This window comes from Pseudorca crassidens, chromosome 7, assembly GCF_039906515.1.
Source record: "Pseudorca crassidens isolate mPseCra1 chromosome 7, mPseCra1.hap1, whole genome shotgun sequence".
NCBI lineage: Eukaryota > Metazoa > Chordata > Mammalia > Artiodactyla > Delphinidae > Pseudorca > Pseudorca crassidens.
In genome coordinates, this window is record NC_090302.1 from 47,641,783 (window position 1) to 47,668,119 (window position 26,337).

At 36.5% G+C, this 26,337-nt stretch overlaps 1 protein-coding gene across 2 annotated transcripts in view; it reads left to right on the top strand.

Annotated features, from left to right (window-relative positions):
• The window catches only part of ABHD17B (abhydrolase domain containing 17B, depalmitoylase), a 37,447-nt gene that overhangs the window by 4,777 nt on the left and 6,333 nt on the right, over positions 1-26,337 (top strand). For both annotated transcript variants that reach the window (XM_067744169.1, XM_067744170.1), the window contains exon 2: positions 23,530-23,999. In XM_067744169.1, coding sequence (XP_067600270.1) covers positions 23,533-23,999 — 467 coding nt within the window. In that variant the 5' untranslated portion in view covers positions 23,530-23,532. The remainder of the gene's footprint in view (positions 1-23,529; positions 24,000-26,337) is intronic.

Consider the following 26,337-nt stretch of genomic DNA (forward strand, 5'->3'; position numbering starts at 1 on the left):
CACATTCGGCCTCTAAAACATCACAGAAAGTGAGCAGGTACTCTAACGTACTAATCTTTCATCATTTGCATCTCCACATTTTACAGTTTGTTTTATGTGTCTTGTCATCACTTTTTATTCTGCCTAGAATTTTAAAAATGATACTTATTATCCTAATTTTTTAACAGAATTTCAGACTAAATTCAAGTACTTTAATGTTAATTTGGCTCAGATGTAGGTCCTGTTTTGTTTTCCCAGGAATTAAAGGTGAAAATGGTTAAACAAGTCCTTGTACAGTTAAAGATGAAAAGTGGGAAAGGAAGAATGGGCCGGTGTCTACTATCAGTTACTCTTCTAGGTTTGAGGGGTGCATCTGTAAACAAAATAAACAAAGATCCCTAACCTTCTAGAGCTTACCACCTAGCAGAGGACCATACACAATATGCACAATAAATATCTAATATGTTAGAAAGCGATAAATAACTTCTAAAGAAAAGGTAGAGAATGGTAAGGAGGAAATCAAACGAGGAAGTTTTGACCTATTAAATAGGTCTCCCTTTTGAGAAGGGGAGAATGAGCACAATGTGCAGTGAGGGCATTAACCATGTGGATAATCTTGGAAGAGTGGACAGAATATAGTCAAGTTAAACCTATGTTCCTGGCTCTCCCATTTAATAAGCTGTGTGAACTTGGACAAGTTGATTGACTTAACCTGAAGCCTTGATTTCTTCATATGTAAAGGGATGATAACCTGAGAAAAGTATTATTAAGATTAAAGGAGATAACAAGTAAAAGCCCCTACCTCCTTCCCTCCCTGCCCCAGCCCCCTGCCATGTAGTTTCATGTAGCACTCTGTACTTTATTTTTATGGCAATAGAGATAGGGGTCTTTACCCTTAAAAATACATACTGCTAAAGAAATTCTTTTCATTATGTCTGTCTTAGCATATTTAACTAAGATTTATTTTTAGAATGTAGCCACAGTGAAAGAATAGGATTAAGAGAATAAGTATATGCTTGATGTAGGTCAGGATGAAGAAGAAAGAGAGGTTGAAATAACCTCATTAACTTGGTGTAGGCAAGTCTCCATTCCAATCCCAACAAACCTGAAATAAAAGAAAACGCCTCCAGGAACAAAAGTAGAAGACATTATCAGTTTATCTAGTGCAACAAATTTGTTTGGCTTCTGAATTTACATTATTCTTAAATGTGTTTTGAAAATTAAAAGCAGTTGAAATAATTCCTGTAATAAACTAACCCCCCCCACATTCCATCAGCAAACTGTAGCCTAGATTTTTTGTTTCTGATTAGTATCCTGCTTGGTGTACTTATAATTTTTCACTCTTTAGCTTTGCCATCTCCACCCCTAAAAAGTAAAAATTATTCTCCACACATCAGCTATTAACGAGAAAATAATGCCATTCGGTAACTTGGTTTGGCAAGCTTACATTTCATTCACAGCTTTTTAACAGACCTCACTGTCACTTTTATTAATGAAGATTTAGGGCGGTTAAGTTAATGGGAGTGAGGAAGACCTTTAAAAATTATGCTTGGAAGACATTCTGATAGAATTCCCTAGGGTAGTTGCTTTCAATTTTTCATTTGTTAAAATCCATAAGAAGTTTTGCTTTCATGACCTAATACATGCATATGCACACACAAAATAATGTTGCACCTAAGATTATCTAAATGCTCAGTAGAATGAATGGAAAAGGAAGTACTCAGAAATAAGGATAGATGCCAAGAAGGGAAGAGGGTGGGGGAATCATGTATGACATGTTAAAGAGTTTAGATTAATCCAAGAGGGATATAAGACCTATTGAAAGATTTTAAACAAAAAAATGAAATCACTTGGCAACAGTGTAGAATGTGCATTAGAGGGGTATGAGATAGATACTACTGAGTGACTTTTTAATAAGTTGAAAAGTGGTTGAGCTAAGATGTGGCTGAGGGGATGGAGAGGTACCTAGGAGTTAGGCCTTGATTGAATGAGAAAACTGAAGAGAGAGGGAGGGAGGAGGAGGGAAGGAAATACAGATTTAGATATTCAGGGTCTATAGCTTAAGGGAGAGGTCTGTGCTAGAGATTTAGGATTAGTTTTTTAGATTTAGACACCATCAGTGTATAAATGGTAGTTAAAGCCAGGGGTATGGCTGAGAACAAAAGACAGGAAGGCAAAAGACCAAAGTTGTAGCTAAAGCATAGGTTTGGGCGAGTTAAACAAAAGATAAGAGGACAATAAAGGGCAATTTGTAAATAATAATAATAATAGTATAACCTTTGAAAAGATCACCAGAAAAACCTAGATTGGAAGTTAGTTTCAAGAAGGAAAGGAGAGGATGATGGTGTTTAATTCCACAAGTGATTGTGTAAAAGGAAGACTAAGAAATACCCAATGCACTTGAAATTATGAGGTTACCGGTAATCCTAAATGGATCAACAACTTCATGATAGATGTTAGATCACAATTCATTCATGGGGAACAGTAGAAAATGAGAAGTAAAGAAGTTTGATTTTGAAAGATAGTCAGAGAAGGTAGTAGAATCTAGATATATACACTTTTTTTTTTTTTTTTTTTTTAAAGAGGAGACTCTTGAATATGTTTATAAACAGCAGAGATGGATCAGAAGAGCAGGAGAGGCTGAAGATACAGGAAACATCAGAGAGGATAACTGGTTAGGCAGGGTCTCTGAAGATGCTAGAGGCATTGGAACCCTCCAGAATATGTGTGGAGGAGTCGGTCCTGAGGGAGTGACACTTCGCACAGTCAGGATTTGATTGATTTCGAGGGTCCAGAAAGGGATTATAAAATACATGCCTGCATTTTCCAAGTAAAAAGAACATCTTTTCTGCATCTAGTATGGCAGGAATTTAGATGTCTCATTTCATGTTCCCAGTAACTCTGCACAGTTTACAAATAAGATTGAGGCTCAGAGAAGTACTGTGATTTGTCTAAAGCCGACACAACTTAGAAGGTAACTGAGCTGTGATTTGATTGCATTTATATCTAGTTTCAAAGCCCAGTAGTTCTAAAATTTTTTATTTTTGAGGGGAACAGTGAAATTTCCAAAAAGGGGGAAGGATAATGAGAGGCTACCAATTGAAGTTTTGCTCAGTACAATCACTTCAAAAATAAAAACTTAGTACCTATTACCATTTCTTAGTTTCTTACAAGAGTTTCATTTTTCACAAAAAAAGATATATTTTAATGTTAGAAAACTGTTGAAAGGATATAATCTCCAAATAGAGGGCAAACCTTTAAATTTATTAACTCACTACTTTTGTCCATAACTTTTCTCATTTTGCTGAAGAATGGTAAAAACTTGATTATAGGCCAGTACCAGCCCTCAAACCACCCATGCCAACAAAGATTCATGAAATGAAACTTATATATATACAAAAATATAGTACATTGTTACCATTGTATAACAAACTTCAGTTGTTATAGCTGAATATTTTATTGTGTTCAAAAAAACTAAATATTGTATTTCCCCCATGTTAGAAACTTCTTTCATATTTTGTTTTGCTGCAAATTGATTTCTAAGGGTTCTCATTACCAAACTTGTAAGAAATTAATAAAATGATAAACAAAAGCAACTCCTAGAAATTCAAAGCATTGATTCACAAACTGTTTCCTTTTGTAAATTTCTTAGATACTTCTGGGTTTTGTGTATTATGGCTTATTTTTTAAATTGCTGAAAGCCGCTGTAAATCTAAATACTTTCAGAAATAGAAAATCAAATTGCTCTAACAGATATTTTGTACCATTGCTTACTACCCTACCTTGTCCCACTTTGGGAATATTATCCTGGATACATAAACTTATTTGCTTATAGAAGTGTAAATATTGCCTAACCAACTATAACAGTACATCTTTAATCAACACATGTGTATCTTATTTTTTTAGAGTTCCTATCAAAGTGAAGAACTGACTTAGTTCCATCTTCTTTTAAGTTTGAAGTTCTGCTTCTGCCTGTGATGGCACTGGAAAGTAGTACTAGTAATACAGGGGGGAAAAAATCACTGTTCAGGGGCTTACAGTGGGGCACTGACTGATAACTTATCACTTAGGGACAATATGCTCCACCTGAGGGCTGCAGGAGTGAATCACTCAGTTATTTTAAGTGCCCAAATCATTTAAAAGTGAATGCTTTAAGAATATAAATTCTTCCCACTAGCACACATTTCATCCCAAAAGAAACTGTCAGTAGCAGAGAATGTTCAGTTTTTGCCAATACAAAATTTAAATTAACTCTTCAAAGTAACTCATGAGTACAAGGCTCGCTAAAATGGCTCCCAAATTAATCAACTTGGAAGAATTTCAACTTTTTTTCTTTTTGCCACCATTCAAATAACTTTTAAAAAAGGATTTTCTAGCCTTGTCAGAAGATACTTGTGATATAACTTAATAAAGAAAAATATAGTATTATAGCTTTATAATCAGGAAAATGGATTTGCTATTGCAGTTAATGGGTATTAGCCAGATAAAACATCCCCAATTAGCACATTAGTAAAATGTACATGTGGTAATTATCCTTAACTTACTGGTCTGCTTACTTAACTACCTTTCTTAAGGATTTTAAGTATATCAGAAGGTGTTTTTTTTAATGCATAGAGTGCAATGTAAATAGAAGCATAATTTGTTAATTATTATGGTTTCCAGGAAGAGTCAAGCCATAAATTACACACATTAGTGTTGTGAATCCTGGTTCAGAATAACAAAACAAAACCTATTTTAATTATATTTAGCATTATCTATCTCAGTTTATGTTCTGTCAGGTCTTTAGGTATAACTGAAAGTTCTTATTTTCTTTACTCTCTTTCATTTCATTAGTAAATTATTATTGATCAGGTGCTGCCTGTATACTGCTGAAGAAAACACATGGTCACTAACGTCATAGTAAAGACAGTAGGCATTAATCAATTAAGCACACATGGCAGGGATCACAATATTCAACTGTAAACGAAAAGAACTGGGTGCTATGAGGAAGAATAACAATTTAGATTTGAGGCTTTTAAGACGTCTGGGAAAAGTGGCATTTGAGACTGGAATATTGAGAGGTCAGAGGGAGCAAATGAGGCAAGTGTGCAAATCCTGACTTGGAAACAGCTTTCAAGAAACTGAAAGAGGGTGAGTGAGGGAGTCTGCAATCATAGAGGTGAAAGTATCAAGATAAGTTTGGAGGCGTAAGCAAAGGCCAGGTCACACAAGGCCTTTAAGGACCTGTGGAGAAGTTAGATTTTATTACAGGTACAGCGGGAAGCTATCAAGGAGTTCTTGAGCAGATTACTTTGTAGGCTATGTAGAAAAGAAATTGTAAGTTAGGAGAACATATGAATGGAAGAAATTCACATTTACTCTCAAATATTTTCCATTTGTTCGTTTACTCACACATTCTACGTTGTTCCTTCTGCTGTGTTACTCTACATAACCCTGGTCACTCCTTTATTTGTAAAAGCCAGGAATTACTATAAAAGAGTGGAAAAGGTAACCTCAGTAAATCAAAGGAATTGCATGTGTTCTCACCTGTAATAAAGGATGAAAGAAATTGTTTTTCCAAATTGAACTCTCCGTTTAGTATTTATTTAGACTTTACAATATTGAGGTCGAGGTCATTGAAAACTACCTGTTTGATACTGTTTTAACTTAATTTCAATAATGTTCCCACAGGTTTCACAATTTTTGTTCTCTTTAAAATGTTATACTTCAGAGGCTATTTTTATATTCTTGGTATTTTTAATAGAATAAACAATCAAATTTCTATAGGGTCAAGGAGAGGAAGGGAATTATATCCAGTTGTATAAAGAGCAACATTGTGAACATAGGATACAATGTCCCCCAAATCCAGGCAGATTACAGAGGAGAATTAGGATTTAGCATAATAAAATATTCTTGCTGGAAAAGCTCTAGATGTTATAATTGAATCTTCTCACATTAAAATTGAGGTAGTTGGGGGCATAAGAGCTCATTTAAATAGAGTTGTAACTAGAACCTGAGTTCCCTAACTCCTCAGCTGGTGCTGTTTCTACCATTCCTTTACTTTATAAAAATGAGGTACATATAATGTGAAACAAGACTTCTTCAAAAGGTAAAAATTGTATGCAATACCAAAAATCATTAGATGAATTTAATATTTCATGCCTAAGATGATATTTAGTAACCCAGTTGATGACATTTGAAAGGATGAGTGGACTACCCATCTTTAATGCTTGTTTTCTTCCTCCTCCCAAACAAGTATTTACACCAGAGATACACAAGACATGTATCTAAAACTAGCTCTCAGATTCTTCTCAAATCAAGTATCAAGGATTTGCCTCAACTGTTTTTGCAATCTTCTGTTCCCCTTCCCACCATCCCACTTTTCTCCAGTTGCATCACTGGGCATACAGCATCAGAAACATCATTGTTCTGTATCAGCTTTTACTAAAATACTTTTCAGACCTATTCTAGAAATTGTCTCTAAAAGAAAACAAACAAACAAAAAAATGGCTGCAGTATTTACTTTGTTTGCTACTTGCCTCATTAAAAGGAAAATTTAAGACAATTTTTATTAACTAAAATATCCAGTAAATCAAGATTACCTTTAGTTTATTTTGTGTGGGAGAAAGTTTTATGTGTTACTAATTTGGAGAAACAATTACCTTTAAATGTAGTCATGTGTTGATATTTAATTAAAGGATGTGGTTTATACATTGTGCACCATATAGCCATTTGTTAAATCTTCTGCTTTCTAAATAATGTGTGTTTGATGTACCTCCATGTAGCAGGTTGAAGAGTATGCCTGTTTGAGGTTTGTTTTTGAAAGCTTAAGATTTAAATAAATAAAGTTCTTCAGTAGTACACAAGTTACCAAGTTACTGTGCTCTAAAATCATCAGTACTATCAGATTCTAATGTAATTCCAAGTCAGTGCAGGCTTATATGCAGTTGCCTAAATGACTGCATCATTCTTTATTCCATGTGTAAAAGAACTACAATGGTTTTCTATACATTGTTAAACAGATTTATTTTTAAATTTCTCATTTATCTAATCCTCCCCTTTCCCTGTTTTTTTTTTCTTCCTTTCTACCATATACCTTTGACTTAGTTCTTTCTCAACTGTCATACTTTTACATGTATTATTCTCCTAGCCTGGAGGGTTTTCCCTCTGCTTTTGGAAGTCGTATTTACTGACTTTTTAGTTCTAACTCCTTCATAAGGTCTTTCCTAAGTGTTATCTACTTTTGTCTGATTTCTGAAACTTAAAGTCTACCCTGTATTACATAGCATTTAATTTTTTATAAGATGAAAAGAGCCTGTAGAGCATTAATTAATTTATTTATTTATTTTTATTTTTTTAGCATTAATTTATTAATAATACATATTCATTCATTATAATACATTTAAAATACTGACAGCCAATTTACAAAAGAACGCATGAATTTAAGAATTAAGAGAGACTTGAATGAATGTTACGCCAATTACCTTATTTTTTCAAATGAAGAAATATAAGAGTTAAATTACTTGCCCGAGGTCTTAAAGAATTAAAACTGACTTTTAGTCTGTTAAATATGTTGTTCTTATTTTCTTTAATTGGGCATTTAAACCTTTCTTCTTTGAAATAGTTATTCTAGTTCTTATCAGGCACTCCTGGAGAAAATTTGCACAAAACTTCCATGTTTGAAGAAATGATGGCAAAATGTTGATTTGTTGAGGCCAGGAAAGGTATTAAGCACAAGTTACAGTCATGAGGATTTATAACACACTTTCTAGGAGTGGTAGTATTTCTTCAGACCTTTACTTAACAGGTGAGTATAGCTAAGGAAAAGCAGCTGGCAACCAGGAGAAAAAGGAAGTGGTGGAGATGGCAGTTTATGTTGTGTTGATAGACAAACTGAAGGCCATATTAGTAAGAATTGATTGGCTTGTTACACAATCTATATAAGAGAGGCAATGATACTTGTTAAGGAATGTTGTACTTATATTAAGGCCTCATAAGTGCCAGCATTCCCCCCATATCCCTACTAAAAATATGGAGAAGGGATTGTTATGAGGAATATACTTGTATGCTGCTTATGCAGTTCTGTGATTCTTTTGTCCCAATGCTTAATGAAAATACCTCTTTCAAAATCATATCTATAGAACACTTGAAATTGTACCCTGATCCACCCTGAAGCCGTGTGGTTTTGTGTTTTTTTGTTGCCTGCTTAAACAGATTTATATGTTTCACTTCTATGTACTGCTTTATTAAATAATGGTAGGATAAAACTGACTTAATTTAAATAACCTAAATTTCACTCCTTCACCAAATAAACATTTTTTTAAGAGGTTAAATCTCAGAGCTGGTCTAGTGGAAGAGCCTGTTATTTTGAGAATTGATGTTTAATATATATATGCAAGTTTGGACTACTTCCATTTTCAATGGGAAGAATGTGCCAAGATCTCGGCTTCTGTAATGCCATCTTGTCAGTGTTCTAATGCTTAGAATTGTTTCTTATTAACATCTTCTACCCCAAAATGGCAGTGTATCAGGTTAACGTAATAATGTATTTCTCTCAAGAATTGACATTGGACAAACACTTAGCAGGATGGTTCAGAGCTAGGTACTATTTAATCAATTCCATGCAAAAGCAGTTACTGTGCTATCAGCTTGGGTGTCAAATCTGAAAATTACATTAGATACCAACAGCACTATTAAGGATATGTGTGGTTCTATGAACCCTGAAACTATATGCAAAATTTTTAGAAAAAAGGATCCAAAACATTTAATAACAGAGTGACCTGAAAACTCTCTTCTAAAATATCTGGTGGTTCTTGAGTTAGAATTTCTGTTACATAGTCATTTTATGCTTCTTAAGTCTTATTAACTAACCTACCTATACTTTGATTCTGTAAATGCTCATTTTGTCCCAAACTTCACTTCTGTATGGTTAATATTCCCAGCTCTATATTCTCCTGACTTCAATTTCCTTTTTCCCTTTTGGCAGTGCACACAATCCAGATTACAATTTTGGTGGCGACTTCCTGACCTTGGAATATGCCTTCAACCTGGGCATTAAGGAATATTCCTAGCTTGTTGTTGTATACTGTCAGTACACAAAAACATATTACATTTCTATACATTAACAAAGAATTAGAACATGGTATTTTTAAAAAGGTTAAATAGAGAATACAGGAATACAAACACTCAGAGATTTCAGTTCTTCCCAAATTGATTTCTAGATTCAGTGCCACTCATCAACATCCCAGAGAATATCAAGTATCAAAGTTAATCCAAATGACAAATCCCCATCAGGTGGTTGTATAGTTGTTACTGGAAACTGATGCCACCTTTGAGAGCAGTTTGGCAGTCCATTTTGGATACATTTTAAGAAATAGAAATTTGACAATATTAAAGCATATATCCAAAGACTTCCAGAATCCTTGCATACTTGAAGGCCACTGAAATATATCACTTTCTTCCATGTAACAAGTACAATTTGCCTGTTTTAAACAGTGACTTCATAATCCTCAGAAAAGAACATCAAAGCTGTGAATTTATAAATGCCAGTCTAGGTTTTACTTACTTTTTTGCCACCTGGTGGCCAAGACCACTTCCTTCCTCTTGCCCCAGGTACATAGTCTCATATTCTGAACACCCAAACAAACTTTTTTTTTTTCATGTAGTCTTAGATTTTTAAATTTTATTTGGTTTGGCTTTAGTTTGTTCTTGTGTATGAAATGGGAAGGTCTTTCATCCTTGTTCTTCTTTCTCCACTGGACTCGTTATATACTCTCCATATCCACACCATAGCGAAACATTTCATTCCCAATACTAATCTTAACTCAATGATTAAAAGCATGGACTCTGGGTCAAACTGCTAAGTATCAGTCCTGGCTTCACTACAGTGATCCGGGGGAAACTAAACTTCTCGGTTTTCTCATCTGTAAATTGGGCTGGTGGGGAGGATAATGGCATCTCTTTCATAGGGTTGTTATAGGGATTATTTATGAAGTTTTGTTTTTTTTTTTTACAAGATCTAGCTATATAAGTATTTTGATAAATAAACACTAACTTGGCTTTTGTAACCTAGCAAAATATCATACCTGCAGGTTTAGATTTCTGAATGTCAAAAGTGATATTAGGGCTTCCCTGGTGGCGCAGTGGTTGAGAGTCCGCCTGCTGATGCAGGAGATGCGGGTTCATGCCCCGGTCCGGGAAGATCCCACATGCCGCGGAGCGGCTGGGCCCGTGAGCCATGGCCGCTGAGCTTGCGTGTCCAGAGCCTGTGCTCCGCAGCGGGAGAGGCCACAATAGTGAGAGGCCCGCGTACCGCAAAAAAAAAAAAAAAAAAAAAAAAGTGATACTAATGTTTGATTTATTTTGTTTTACAAACTAGCTCAGCTATCATTGGCTTTTGAGCGACTTCTGTGTGGCAGCCATTGCTAGAAGTAGGTATACTTGAATGTTGAGTATATGCAATGAAGGGTATGTGTGAGATATGATTCAAAACAATAAGGACAGAAATGTCCTTGTGGTTAGTAAATAGTTGGTAATTTACAAAGTGGTTCAGCTGATTAATTGTACAATAAAGAAAAAACATTTTTAAGCCCAAAATGTCTGGCTCCTTTTGGAACGGGACTTCATGGGCCCCTCATATACATTTCCATGCTTTTAGAAGATACCTTTTAATAATCTATACAGACTGGAATTTAATTTTTTAGTGATAATTCACTGAGTAGTGCAGATATAAAATGTCTAAAAATTTTGAAGTTTAGGAGTTTGCAGAGTATATACTAAAATTTAAATTTCTTGAAAAATTGAAATAAGAAAGTTTTATTTTAGGAATATAAAATATTTTAAATATTTGACTGTATAATTTTCATATTCAACATATTAAAATTTAAAGTATATTTAACCCATATTTTAAAAATTAACTTTGAATTGTTAACCTAGTTTTGTTTTATTTTATTTAAATATACAGCTTGCTAGATAAGCATTTCTTTATTTTGTTTCTGATAGATGGGAAGTGAGAAATAATTCAAACAAAATAAATCTACATTAGAATGAAGCTAAAAATATTTTTATACTTTTTGAAACATTGTTTCTCCCCCAAAAGAAATGAAAGCAAGGACTTGAACAGATGTTTGTTCACCCATGTTCATAGAAGCATTATTCACAGTAGCCAAAAGTGTCCAGCAGATTGATTAATGGATAAACTAAATGTGATATGTACATAAAATGGACTATTATTCAGCCTTTAAAAGGAAGGAAAGTCTGATGCATACTGCAACATGATGAACCTTGAAGATGTGCTAAGTGAAATAAGCCAGTCACAAAAGGACAAATACTATATGATTCCACTAGAGTAGTCAAATTCATAGAGACAAAAAGTAGGATGATGATTGGGAGGGGCTGGGGGAAGGAAGGAATAAGGGAATCATTGCTTAGTAGTACAAACTTCCAGTTGGGGAAGATGAAAATGTTCTGAAGAAGACTGGTAGTGGTGATTGCCTAACAGTATAAATGTACCTAATGCTACAGAATTGTACACTTAAAAATGCTTTAAACGATTAATTTTATGTTATGTATATTTTACCACAATTTTAAAAAGCACATTGTTTCCCCCGGAGTGGCCAGGAGACACAGAGATCACTCATTTTGAAAAGCAACTGTGTAAAATAGGAATCTTTCACCCCCCTCAGGAATACCTGCACTCCCCCTCCCCACATTGTCACTAGCCTATCCCCCTCCCCCAAATTACAACTCATTAACTATAATTTGCAAAATATAAATTAACATGCTTGTTTAGGTACTTTTTTAGTGGTGGGGGAAACTTTGAAAATCTCTGAAGTTTTTCAAGTTATGTATTTCTTCACTCTTTTACATGCTAAGGAAGATTGAGTGAATTGAAGCTTTTGACCGTAAATGAAGCTTAATTGTAAAGTTTTAGAACTAGAAGAAATCTTAATATCTAGTTCAAACTTCTCATTTTATTTAAAAGGAGAATTAGATTTAAAGGGATTGACTTCCCTAAAGTCACCAACCTTATAGTTTCTGGACTATACTGTACTCGTTTGAATAATTTACTGGGTAGAATCCCTAATTGCATTACTGGACCAAATAGTTAAAGCTGTACCATGTTCTTGAATATTTGTAAGGTATCTTCTGTTCCCATTGAAAACGGTAAATAGAACACACTTTTTTTTTCCATAGGCAGAGGTGGATGGATGGATATGGGAGAGACTGATAGACTTGAGACTGACTCAAGTAAAGTACCCTATCCCCAGAAATCCTCTTTATTTTCATAGTTATAGGAGTTCTAAGACTGCAGCCAGTTAGTCCTATTCAGACTAGAAGTCTGCTGAACAGCATGCTTACACAAATATAAAGGATACTCAATTTAATTCTTTGCTCATAAATATGAACAGTCAGTAAAGAAGCAGTCTAACAGCATGAAAATCAAAGATGAACAAACAGAAGGAACAAACATCTGAAAAACACAGATGGACAGAACAACAAAAATTTGGCTCACTTGCTACTCTAAGAGAGATTTCAGAGGATATTGCACCCATAAACCAAAAAGTTGGGGTTTTTTTTGTTTTGGGGTTTTTTTGGGGGGTTTTTTGGCTGTGTTGGGTCTTCGTTGCTGTGCGCAGGCTTTCTCTAGTTGCAGCGAGCAGCAACTACTCTTCGCTGTGGTGCGCGGGCTTCTCATTGCAGTGGCTTCTCTTGTTGCAGAGCACAGGCTCTAGGCGGGTGGGCTTCAGTAGATGTGTCTCGTGGGCTCAGTAGTTGTGGCTCTTGGGCTCTAGAGCACAGGCTCAGTAGTTGTGGCGCACGGGCTTAGTTGCTCCGCGGCATGTGGGATCTTCCTGGACCAGAGCTTGAACCTGTGTCCCCTGCATTGACAGGCAGATTCTAACCACTGCGTGACCAGGGAAGCCCAACCAAAAAGTTTTAATGTTAAAATTGATTTTATACTCTAGAATACCAAAGTAGCGATCTGTGAGATAAACTAGAAGAAATTACCTAGGAAATAGAGCAGAAAGAGAAGGGAAAAGGAAAGAAAATTTGTAAGTATAATAGTCCTAGGATTCCTAAATAGGAATTCCTGATAGAGAAAGAGGTGGAGAGGGAATTAAAAAACAGAAGAAAAATTCTTTGAGCTAAAGAAAAGTCTTGAGGCTTTAGATCAAAATGACTTGTTAAATATACAACAGAAAGAATGAAAACACATTTAGATATAGTCTCATAAAATTTCAGAGCTCAGGATAAAGAAAAATCTCAGGTTTTTTTTTTTTTGTGGAAGAGAGATGGGAATTACTTTAAAAAACAAAAATCAGATTGGTATTAGGAGTCAACATTGGATGCTAGAAGATGTGGGCCAATGATTTAAACTGGGGTGGAAATTTCTTTAAAAACTTGTAATTCTAAAGCATGCCTAGTTTGCCATTTGTGAAATCTAAGTAAGAACTTTGTTTTTAAATAAATATTTTTGGCTGCGTTGGGTCTTGGTTGCTGTGCGCGGGCTTTCTCTAGTTGAGGTGAGCGGGGGCTACTCTTCGTGGAGGTGCGCGGGCTTCTCATTGTGGTGGCTTCTCTTGTTGTGGAGCACGGGCTCTAGGCACACGGGCCTCAGTAGTTGTGGCTCACGGGCTCCAGAGCGTAGGCTCAATAGTTGCACTGAGGCATGTGGGATCTTAACCACTGCGCCACTAGGGAAGTCCCAAAGTAAGAACTTTTTAAAATTGTACATTAAAATATGCTTTATTTCCCCTAGGCCCTTGTGAGGGAGGGAGGGCAAATGCTTGGAGATGTATTCTAGCAAAACCAAACAAAAAATAATCCCACAGAAGAATTAAAACATGAGATTATGAAACAACAGAAGGATGATGAAAAGAAATCCTAGCTAGATAGACCCCTGGGCTTTGAACTGTCCCAGAACTTAATTGTTTCAGTTTAAAATAACTCACTGGGGACTAAGAACATCTTCAGAAACACAGATTCTGTTGCACAAATTCGAAGAATAAGAAGTTGGAATATATTATATGTGATAAAAGCTTATGAACTTTCTGAAAATTAAAAAAAGGCAGCAGCTCTAGGAAAATTAAAGGCTCTTCAGAAAGTCAAATATGAAACAAACTGAAATGTGCCTTATTTTTGAGCAGTTATCAGAGTTATAAACACCTTCACACTTGGAATTTAGTGACATAAAATATCCCACTACTTGGATGGCAGTGGATAACATTGTAAATACTTTTTGTTACCCAGTTTAAAAAAATCAACCTATAGATAAAACAAAAATTTTATAATTATAAAACAAACTGCAAATGATATAAAACTTAATGTGAAGGTAATAGTATAGCCAATTATAATGGTATTTGATTACATAGGAAGCCAGTGGAAACTTCCTAAAGTTGATGGAACAAGAAATGGAGGGCTTGCCTGGTGGCGCAGTGGTTGAGAGTCCGCCTGCCAACGCAGAGGATGCGGGTTCGTGCTCCGGTCCGGGAGGATCCCACATGCCGCGGAGCGGCTGGGCCCGTGAGCCGTGGCCGCTGAGCCTGCGCGTCCGAGCCTGTGCTCCGCAACGGGAGAGGCCACAACAGTGAGAGGCCCGCGTACCGCAAAAAAGAATATTGAATTCCTTTGACACCTTAAAACCATGCATTAAAATGTATGGATAGTCTGATTGATTTGCATTCCTCCTTTTAAATAAAATGGCTTTTACGTTAAGGTTGGGCTTGATGTAATATTTTTGTCAAGATAGTAGTCTTCTAAAACAGTATTGTATAGGTAAACTCATTTAGTTCTGGGTGGTTACATTGTTCAACAGGACCTATAAAAATAGCTTATATGTACTATGATGGAAAGACTGGAGAGGAAGGAGCTCCAACATTTAAATCTAGTATGAAGCATGTAAGTTTTGGTTCTGCATTGCCTGGGTTTAAAAGCTTTTAGTTCAGCACTGCCCAATAAGGACTTTCTGCAGTGATGGAAATGCTTCTTCTACACTGTGCAATTTGGTAGCCACTAGTCAACATATGGCTAGTGTGGCTGAGGAACTGAATATTTAATTTTAATTACTTTAAGTAGCCGTATGTGGTTAGTGCCTCCTGTATTAGTGCAGTAAGAATTAAGAAACTAGGGGAAAACATTAGTACTGTAGAAATGGCTACATTGACCTATGTAGGAGTGCTGAGCCAAATTAGTTTGCTTGGCCTAACGTATAGGCTCTTCAGCCTTAATTTCCATCTTCTATAATCTTGTCATAAATCCAGTTTCCTCACTTCTGATTCTTACTGTTTAACTTTCTTTTACTGAAGAAAAAATAAATAAATAACTTCATACTAACACTAGGATTGGGACTATTTTGGTACCTCTGGTAGACCTCAACTTTCTTCATGTGTCTAACCCCAACTTTTCTCACCAGCGGGAAAGGAAACTTATTTTGACATACCCATTATGTTTTGCCTGTTTGAGAAACTCCTCTAAATTTTATAAAACTCGCAATTATTAAGGCATCTGTTCAATTTACCAACAAAAGCCACGTTTCATAGGTGTTTTCAAGTGATACATTGGCCCAGTTACTAAGTATCTCTAGAATCTTATTAGTATTTAAAAATTATAACTATCTTTAAAAGTAACTGACATGACTCTTTAAAAGAAAATAGTTTTACCAAATTTCTCCTTCCAATTTGAAATACAAAAAATATAGTGCCTTTAAAAAAACTTTTCCTGAGTTATTAAGTTTCCATTCCTATGTAACACAACCCATGCGTTCTGTCTTCCAAGTTTTCCTAGCAAAATCAGCCAATCAAGTCCTTTGATCTCACAGACAGTGGAGTACTTCTGCTGCTGATTCTTATAATGATCTAAAAGAAATAAATACAACCTACCCCAAAGAGATACGGGCTACATAAGCTGTATTTCTACATAAGACATATACAAATAAGAAAATGTGTTAAAGTGACATGTACTAAACACCTAGTTTCTAAGTAACATTTAGCAGAAATTTTGATCATTATGAGTATTTGGAATACTCTGTCTTGAGTGAAAAATAAGGCTGGTGCCAAACTTCTTTAATGGTGATTATTCAGCTTCTCTGTATACGTTGAACTCTGTAATACATATAGCTCTCTGAAAACAGTAACGCATGTGGTTTCACTTGTTGCTGTACTTGGGTAAATGCTACTACAGATTACATGCTGGATATTAGGGTGGCAGTACCTAACTCCCTTGGTGCCCTCCAAGGATACTGAACTGAGCTTAATTTGATTTAGATACACCCCTAGGCTACTGAGCTGTATGTGATTGACCCCCTTTGTATAGTAGTATTATGGTGATTTCCTTTGGATTAGTCAGCTGGGATGTGTTGGGCTCATGGCCCCCTTGTACAGAACTAACCTAAAATCTGATTTTTTTTTTCCTGCTTTTTCATAGTTGAGTATCTTCTGTGCCATCGCTTCGAACTTCATTCTGATCTTTGCTACCTCTTGCTCTTAATAATCAAACATCTACCTCGTTTATCCATTTCTGGTGTTAGGCAGGCTTTGCTATAAATCTATTTTTATTTTTATTTTTTCTGGTTTCTTCTGTCAGTTTAAAAAACATCAAGCTTTAATTTTTATAACCAAAGATAAGCATCAAAAATGGGTTGTTTTTACAGTAGCAAACAGACCAGTCTTTACATTTTGTGCAGTCTTCCCTTTTTTACTTATTTTTTGTCTTTGAATGCTCAGATATTTATTTATCTTAAAAAATGAATCTCTGGGAAGCGTTGCTGTTATTCTGAATCACTGGGACTTCTTGAAACCTGATTGCTAAATAGATAGACGTATAACTAACTGAAAGTAGTAATCGCAGATTCTCTAGGTAACAAATTCTGACATTCTACAAAACAGAATATGTAATATTACTTCCCCAGATTTCCATGCATGAAGCCAAATTCAAAGAAATTCATCTTGGATTTTAGAATGTAGTTCTTAACATGAAATCTAGTATATCAAAATTTAAGCAGTTTACTGACTACACTCTAAATTGGGTAAGACTTTAAATCAGCTCAGATACTATTTAGAGTGAAATTGTCAAAATACCACACAAAATGAAGAAAAGTTATAAGTATTGATACTTTTAAAATGTTTTCTCTAAAACCTTTTTTAAAAGACTATTGAGTACTACTACTGTTCATCATGACAAAATCTTGAACCCTAAAAGAATCAATCAATTGTCCTTCGTAGATGGTAGTAACATGAGTCAATCTGCATTACCAAGAAATTATTACAAAAGAGTTGAAAGGGAGATTTTTTTTCAGTAAATGTTATTACATCAGGAATTAACAGAAGTCGTTTCAGTTATTTCTTCTGGAAGAGAGGAAGAAGGGGCTTCCCTGGTGGTGCAGTGGTTGAGAATCCACCTGCCAATACAGGGGACACGGGTACGATCCCCTGTAGAAGAGAGGAAGGAGGGGCTTCCCTGGTGGTGCAGTGGTTGAGAATCCACCTGCCAATACAGGGGACACGGGTACGATCCCTGGTCCGGGAAGATCCCGCATGCTGCAGAGCAACTAAACCCGTGTGCCGCAACTACTGAGCCTGCGCTCTAGAGCCCGTGAGCCACAGCTACTGAGCCTGCATGCCGCAACTACTGAAGCCCATGCGCCTAGGGCCTGTGCTCCGCAACAAGAGAAGCCATCGCAATGAGAAGCCTGTGCACCAAAACAAAGAGTAGCCCCCCACCACCACCGCTCACCGCAACTAGAGAAAGCCCACGCGCAGCAACGAAGACCCAACTCAGCCAAAAATAAATAAATTTTTTTAAAAAAAAGAGAGAGGAGGGGCTTCCCTGGTGGCCCAGTGGTTGAGAGTCCGCCTGCCAATGCAGGGGACACAGGCTCGTGCCCCGGTCCAGGAGGTTCCCACATGCCGCGGAGCGGCTGGGCCCGTGAGCCATGGCCGCTGAGCCTGCGCGTCCGGAGCCTGTGCTCTGCAACTGGAGAGGCCACAACAGTGAGAGGCCAGCGTACCGCAAAAAAAAAAAAAAGGGAAGGAGATTATAGTATGTCATTTTATTTAAGGACATTATTTAACAGTAGTCTTCCTGTTTTGCTGAGAAAGGACTCAGGTGTTCATCTCTTTTCCTTTGTCATTGAGCAGGAAAAAATTACCAGGAGAAGCAAGTTCTTAAATTATTATTTCATGCAATTTTAGGAACTTCCTCCTGCTATATAAGTGAAGTAACTCTGAGTCCCCTGCCAAAAGGAAAACCTTAATTTTCACAATGGGCCATCTGTTTAACATTGAGCTGACCTTTCATTTTGTGAATTGATTTCCAAAGGGGCAAGATTTCCTTCTCCCTGGACGACTGTTCTGTTCTGTGCTTTATAACACACTGAATGATTTCAGTAACTAGCAATGCTTTTCCTGCCTGAACCCTCCCTCATTCAGGTTCATACGTTTTTATTTGATTGCTTCTATTCTGACCCATAAAAGAAACCTAAGTAATTGTCACAAAATATGTTGGATTTCTTTCTTAACATGGGATTTGTAAACTTTTTTCCTTCTTTTGTGGGGGCTTCTGAGGTGCAGAGGGTTGAATTAATCTTAATAATTTACTAACTCATTCATCTAAAAAATAATTAGAAACCTCATTATGTGTTAGATACTCTGCATGGCACTAGAGGTCCAGAATGACCTCTTTTTCTGTTGCATTTTGTTCTCTATTTTGTTGATATCTACCATTAATTTCTTATTTCTTTGTGTTTACACTCCTTCTTGAGTTTTAACATGCTGATAAATACTCAAGGCTAGACATTTGTAATGAAAACTATAACTACTCTTCAGGTGTATCATAGTATCATTTTTATGCTGGTTATGTCTGACTTATTAAGAGTCATAATGGGAATTCCCTGGTGACCCAGTGATTAGGACTCTATGCTTCCACTGTAGGGGGCATGGGTGCATTCCCTGGTCAGGGAACTAAGATCTCCTGTGCTGCTTGGTGCAGCCAAAATAAATAAGAGTCATATTCATGCCTTTATTCTGTGTCTTAATCTTATCAGTATTAATATTCCCAACAATTCAAGTGACCGGTGCCCTGGCACATTTTTACTTCTTAAATATTTCCTAACTCTTATTCCAGTCCCCTCCACATTGGTATTCTCCAAAGTTTTGATTCTGGATTATTAGGGATGTACTTTGCTGCTTTTTCTTTTCCTCCATTGCTTACTTACCAAAAAAGACATTATATTAACTATTATTTATTTGTCATATCTCAGATATCTCAGACTTTTCTTGCATTTCTTTTCCTCCTTGCTGGAGTTTTTCAAAGAGGGTCTTGACTTAGTAAACCTCAGTTTTTGTGTGCCTGCAGATATCCTTATTTTATCCTTATATTAAATGGGTATTTTTTTTTATTTTTTGTTTTTTGCGGTACGCTGGCCTCTCACTGCTGTGGCCTCTCCCGCTGTGGAGCACAGGCTCCGGACGCGCAGGCTCAGCGGCCATGGCTCACGGGCCCAGCCGCTCCGCGGTATGTGGGATCTTCCTGGACCGGGGCACGAACTCGTGTCCCCTGCATCGGCAGGCGGAGGCTCAACCACTGCGCCACCAGGGAAGCCCTAAATTGGTATTTTATCTGTGTGAAATTCTAGCTTCAAAGCTTTTTCCTTACTTTAAACTTACCCCTTCAGTGTCTTCTGGTTTCTAGTGTTGCTATTCAAACGTTAGATGTTCATCTGATTCTTGTTCCTTTGTAAGTAATCTGTTCTTCCCTTTTGGAAACGTTCAGATTTTTGTTTCTGGCAGTTTTAATATTTACTGTAATTTGTCTAGCTGTGAAAGTTTTCTTAAATACCTATTTGGCATTCTGAGCTATTTCAATCTGAATTTTCTCTCTCTAATTCTGAAAAATTATTAGATTGTCTTTATTTTCTCCTCTCTTTTTTTGGAGGGGACTCCTATAGTGATATTGGTATTTCTACTGAAATCCTCCTTAAATTTTCTTCTATATTTTCCATCTCTTCATCCCCCTGAAAAATTCCATACCTGGGAATTCTTCAGCCTGATTTTCCAGCTCACTAATGTGTTCTTCAACTGTTATCAATATTTGTACCCAACCCATCAGTTTAATTCTTTATTTCAGATACTGATTTTTTTATACCAGGGATTCCAGTTGAACTTTTCTTTCTGACACTTTTCTCTGCTTCATCTTTAAGTTTTCTCTCTCTCTCACTCCCTCCTTCTCTCTTTCTCTCTCTCTCTCTTTTTTTTTTTTTCTTTGGTGCGCGGGCCTCTCACTATCATGGCCTCTCCCGTTGCGGAGCACAGGCTCGGACGCGCAGGCTCAGCGGCCATGGCTCACGGGCCCAGCCGCTCCGCGGCATGTGGGATCTCCCCGGAACGGGGCACAAACCTGTGTCCCCGCATCGGCAGGCGGACTCTCAGCCACTGTGCCACCTGGGAAGCCCCTCTCTCTCTCTTTTTAAATAGGTTTATTATAACTTAGTTTAAATCCTTGTTTTGTCTTGTCCAAAAATTCAGCTACAAATTATTCAATTTGTTGTATGACCTTTGTGTACTCTCATAACTCTGTTTTCCATCTGTGATTACTCACTGCCTTGTCGCCTCAAGATTTTGTTGTCAAGAAATAACTAGTAAATAAAATGTTTATATTCAGGTGAGTTATATGAAACAAATTGGATTTAAATTATCTAAATTTAACAAGATTTCAGTGATTTATCAAGAATAAGATATTCTCCCTCAGTAATTTGCCCAGCTCTGCTCTGATCATACTAAAACATAGGTTTATTTGTTTTATTTATATTTTCTATTGTGAAAAATTTCACATTTATAGAAAAGGAGAGAATAACTTTTTTAAGCAAGTCTATGTTGCTGCCCTATATCAGACCTATCATTAGGAAAGTGATAATTTCCAAGTTTATCTTATTAAGTGGATACCAGTTGTCTGGGTTTGAGGCAGTGGAGGTGGGAATAATTTCTTCTGCCACCATTAAGAAGGTCAGATTGTCTTTCATTTGACTTGACCCTGGCATTGCAGCTTTTTCTCGTCTAATTTTTTCCTTTGGTGTTCATCTTCAGAATCGTCTCTGCAGCATTATATATGTTCGGTCAGCCAGTTTATTTCAAAATTACTTTATTATATAGTACATAAAAGTCTTCATGTTGAAGTGGTAATTTACAGGAACATAGTATAGCTATATACAGTTTACTTAATCAAGCTTTTAATATGCTCTTCAGGGTCAGCAGTTGATGGCGTGTAAGGTAATTGGGGGTAAGAAATGACCATAGGTAGATTATTAAATGGATAGCACTGATATATTGTACCTTCTACCTCATCTTCTTTTTCCAGGTTATCTCTTTCTTTGTTTTTAGGTTTTTTTGTTTGTTTGTTTTTGTTTTGGGGATCATCTCCTTCTTTGGAACTGACCCTTTGAACTCCCTTCTCTGCCATCTTCACCAGATCCTTTGTCCTCCTGACCAGGATAATAGATTTGTAGCCAAATTCTGTAGTAGACTTTGCTAATTTATCACACATTCTTTGCCTGCTAAGCCCGGGGCATGCTCTCAGAATCCTCCTCAGTACAACATGTCATGGAGCCAATTAGAGTTAGCACTAAGGATGACAGCTAGTTGTCATTTTTGTTCTATCTGACTCTTGTTCCAACCAGAGTAAGACATTAACTTATTCAGGCTATATTCATTTTGAAGGCCGAAAGGGAATAAAAATAGAATAACAAGTAAAGGTGCTTCCCATTAGCCCAGAGACATTTTTCTGCCCTTCCCTTACTCATCTTTTAAAGCCTTTCATGTCACTCCTACTCTTCTCTCTGCTGTTTCTGCTTCTTCTTTCTACCTAATTAGTTTACACTGGGAAATTAACACATTTGTATTAAGCAAAATAAACTAGATTTTGAATCAGTAATTAATGAAAAAGGCATTCATTTCTTTCCATATGTACTCAACACTTTAGTCACTCTTCTGAGGTGATAGTTTCTCATTTTTTGGTAGGATGAAGTTCTTTTTTTCCCTATCCTTTTATTTAGATTTTTTTGGAGAAAATTAGGTGCCACCAACCCTCTGGAAGGTGTTTGTTTTGAATGCCTTCTTCCTGGAACCTAAGCAATGGTCTACTGCTAAAAAGAGATAGGAATTTGAGAAAGGATAATTAGAAGGAAATGCTGGTAGGGCAAACAAGTAGTACTTTATTTTGTTTCTGAGTTAATACGAGCTGTGGATACTTTTAAAATATTGATGAAAAGGGCATAGGAGAAAGTGGACCATTTCTGAGTGTGTCAGCTCTACGGCCATTACTATGTTAAGTGCCTTAACGATATCATTATATTTGTTCTTCACAACCACTGTGTTCATTGTAGGCACTGGCCTCATTTACTTATGAAAACAGTGAGGGTCAAAAAGGTAAATAATTTGCCCAAGGGCACACGGCTAGTAAGTGCTACCACAACTCTCTCTGACTTCAAACCTTATGCTCATTTCCATCTAACCATTTACGAAATTTTCCTTGAGCAGATCTTTTTTCCATAATAATAATGCCTTCTTAATTTGGGCAATAATTTCATACATACATATATTCATATATACATTTTAATGTTTTACAGGTTATTTAGGCCATTGGCACTATGGCTAACATAATAGGCTTCTGAGACAAATATGGCTAAAATAATAAGCTTCTGAGACAAATAGTGTTTTGAGCCCTTGAAGCAGTGTATGTAGCCCAGTGATGTAGGACGATGACTGAGCCTGGTGTCAAATCCTGGCTCCCTCACTTCCTCAACTTGTGCAGGTTTCTTTTCTCAGACTACCATACAGAGTTGCTTAGAGGATTAAACATGCTGATATGCATAGAACCCTTAGCACAATGCCTGACAAATAGTAAGTGCTATTATTATATATTTACTATATTATGTTAAATCCCTAGCTTCTCGCGAGATTCTGAGAATTTTCACTGAGTTACACAGAAATTAAAAGCTAACTAAAGATATTTCATACCTACTATGTTGTTATTTGTAGAGAAATAACAAATTTATACCTCTACTCTCTGGTAAGAGTATCATTTTTCATATTTTGGTTAAGTATTATAAAATATCAACTACTGGGCTTCCCTGGTGGTGCAGTGGTTGAGAGTCCACCTGCCGATGCAGGGGAAACGGGTTTGTGCCCCGGTCCGGGAGGATCCCGCATGCCGCGGAGCGGCTGGGCCCGTGAGCCATGGCCGCTGAGCCTGCGCGTCCGGAGCCTGTGCTCCGCAACGGGAGAGGCCACAACAGTGAGAGGCCCACGTACTGCAAAAAAAAAAAAATTCAACTACTATTTGCAACATGTCACATAGTATTTGAGTCCGTTTCTTGGTCAGGAATATTTGTCTCACCTCATGATTTCAAGTGTTTCTAGAAAGATGCCAAAAATCTATTTGGGAAAGCATACTTCATGTAATAGTAGTAGACACTGTCCAGTAGTAGAATTTACTGGTGTCTTTGTTTTAACTTTTATTGTATGTAAATGCAGAATGGACATTCAGTGATTAAAACATGACTATTCTTTTCTTTTTCAGAAGATGAATAATCTTTCATTTAGTGAGCTATGTTGCCTCTTCTGCTGTCCACCTTGTCCAGGGAAAATTGCTTCAAAATTAGCATTTTTGCCACCTGATCCAACTTACACGCTGATGTGTGATGAAAGTGGAAGCCGCTGGACGTTACACCTATCAGAACGAGCAGACTGGCAATATTCTTCTAGAGAAAAAGATGCTATTGAGTGTTTCATGACTAGAACCAGTAAAGGCAACAGAATTGCCTGCATGTTTGTGCGTTGCTCACCCAATGCCAAATACACTTTACTCTTTTCACACGGAAATGCTGTTGATCTTGGTCAGATGAGCAGTTTTTACATAGGACTGGGATCACGGATTAATTGTAATATATTTTCATATGATTATTCTGGATATGGTGCAAGTTCTGGGAAACCGACAGAGAAGAACCTCTATGCAGACATAGAAGCTGCTTGGCTTGCTCTTAGGACAAGGTAAATGGTGATTGGGAATTGTTTTCCACATTTGTGATGGCTGATAAAATTGTCTTGTATAAGAATAGAATAAACTCTGTTTTTGTAACACATCTTGAAGTACTAAATAAAGATTATATTTACCAGTATAAACCTATGAAGAGTTACACTTTTAGATTGTAATTTTAAATTTTGTATAATAGCATAAAAGAGTTTGACAGCTTGTGTGTGTGTGTGTGATTTTCCTAAAAATGTAAGCCAGTGAAAAATGTTTGGTTTTAGAAACTTACTGGATTGTGGTATAAAAATGTTTATTCAAAGTTGCAACATTTCAAGGGAATGAGAGAAAACAGTGATTTAGCTAATCATTCTCTTGATCTGTCATTAACAGAGTAAGAGGCTAGATTGTTAAAATCCTAAGGCAGGGTTTGCATCATTTTATATAATTAATAATTAAAAATTAATAAATAGAAATAACATTAATCTTTGCTAGTCACAAAAATACTTATAAATTTTTCTTGAAAAAGATTGCAATTTTGTATACTTCAGTGTATTTTCTCATCAGTTAATGTACACTAAACAGAAAGATACCTCAATACAAATTATTCTTCATTGTACATTAATAAGCTGCCTGACTTCCAGAGGTGTTTTTTTGTTTGTTTGTTTGTTTTTTGCCTGCGTTGGGTCTTCGTTGCTGTGCGCGGGCTTTCTCTAGTTGCGGTGAGCAGGGGCTACTCTTCGTTGCAGTGCGCGGGCTTCTCACTGCGGTGGCTTCTCTTGTTGCGGAGCACGGGCTCTAGGCACGCAAGCTTCAGTAGTTGTGGCACGCGGGCTCAGTAGTTGTGGCTCTCCAGCTCTAGAGAGCAGGCTCGGTAGTTGTGGCTCACGGGCTTAGTTGCTCCGCAGCATGTGGGATCTTCCCGGACCAAGGCTCGAACCCGTGTCCCCTGCATTGGCAGGCGGATTCTTAACCACTGCACCACCAGGGAAATCCCTCCAGAGGATTTTAGACTGAAGCTAGAGTACATAAAGAAAATCTAACATTCCTAATTTAATTTAAATATTAATGGTTTCAGTTAGTTGGGAAGAACTTTCTCAATTTCATTAGTAGATATAATCTTTTTTAGAAAAATCTTTAGAAACATTTACCCCTCCAAGATGTGTAGTAAAACTATAGTTCCATAGCAGAATTCTGTATAAAAGGGATTCTTAAGTCAATTGAAATGATATGAAAACAAATTTCTGACAAGTAAGAAAAAAAATAGATGGTAAGTAGTAATTATGGAGTTTAGGAGTGGGAGGGAGGCACGCACAGAGCGGTAAAAATTTATAAACTTAAAAGCTACCTTAAATGACCACAGTCAAAATATGCTTCGGTTATACTCCTGTCAGTCCCCTCAGGCCCGCAAACAAAACTGAGTTCCCCCTTTCAGATTCAACCAGTTGAATATAGTATATATAATACCTGTCAGGAAAATATGATAATTTTTTAATAACAGATTTATTGCAATATAATTCACATACTATAAATCAACTTCAGTGAATTAGTATACCATCTAAAGGTGCCAAAAGCAGATAGCCTTCATTATTAGTGCTTCCAAGTAGCACAAAAGTATAAATTATTCAAGCAAAACATGTTAGTATCCAGTTAAGTGTTCTTTCTATGTTTATGTAAAAGAATCCCCTCTTGTAAGTGGTCAGCTTTATTATTTTTTTTAAATCTTATCAGATACCAATTTACAGGAAACTTTCTTCAGTGATTTCTAGTCTGGGTTAATTAAGCTTTTTATACACTCGACCGGTATGAATGAAGACTAGGAGTAGAACAGATAGATTGCTACCTAGTCCCACATACTAGTTTAGCATAGAATTTCAGACTTAAAATTTCTCTTATGTTGAACTCTAAATATGGTTGGAAGAGTTAGTAAGGTTAGGAAGTCTTGGGAAATTTTATTTAATTTTTCTGAGCCTCTGTTTCTTAGTCTATTTAATGAAGCGCTTGAGTTAAATGATCTCCAAGATTCTTTCCAGTTCTTGAATTCTGTCATCTAATAAAATGTGTGTAATTAGAATTCATGCCTTTCATTTAGTTTACTTGATTAAAGTAAAAAAGAGCTTAAGTAACCAGGAAGGGAAAAAATAATGAACTTAAATAATTATTATTTGAATAACTTCCCTTTAAGGATAATTGAATATCTATAGTAACCATGTTTCTGAACTTCTGATGGATCAACAGAAAATAAAGTATGAATATTCACTATGCAGCCTTTCCCCCACAGTATTTGAGCTCATTATCTGTTTGCTATAATAGAAAAGGCACTGGACCTGGAGTCAGGATACCTGGGTTCTAATTACAGGT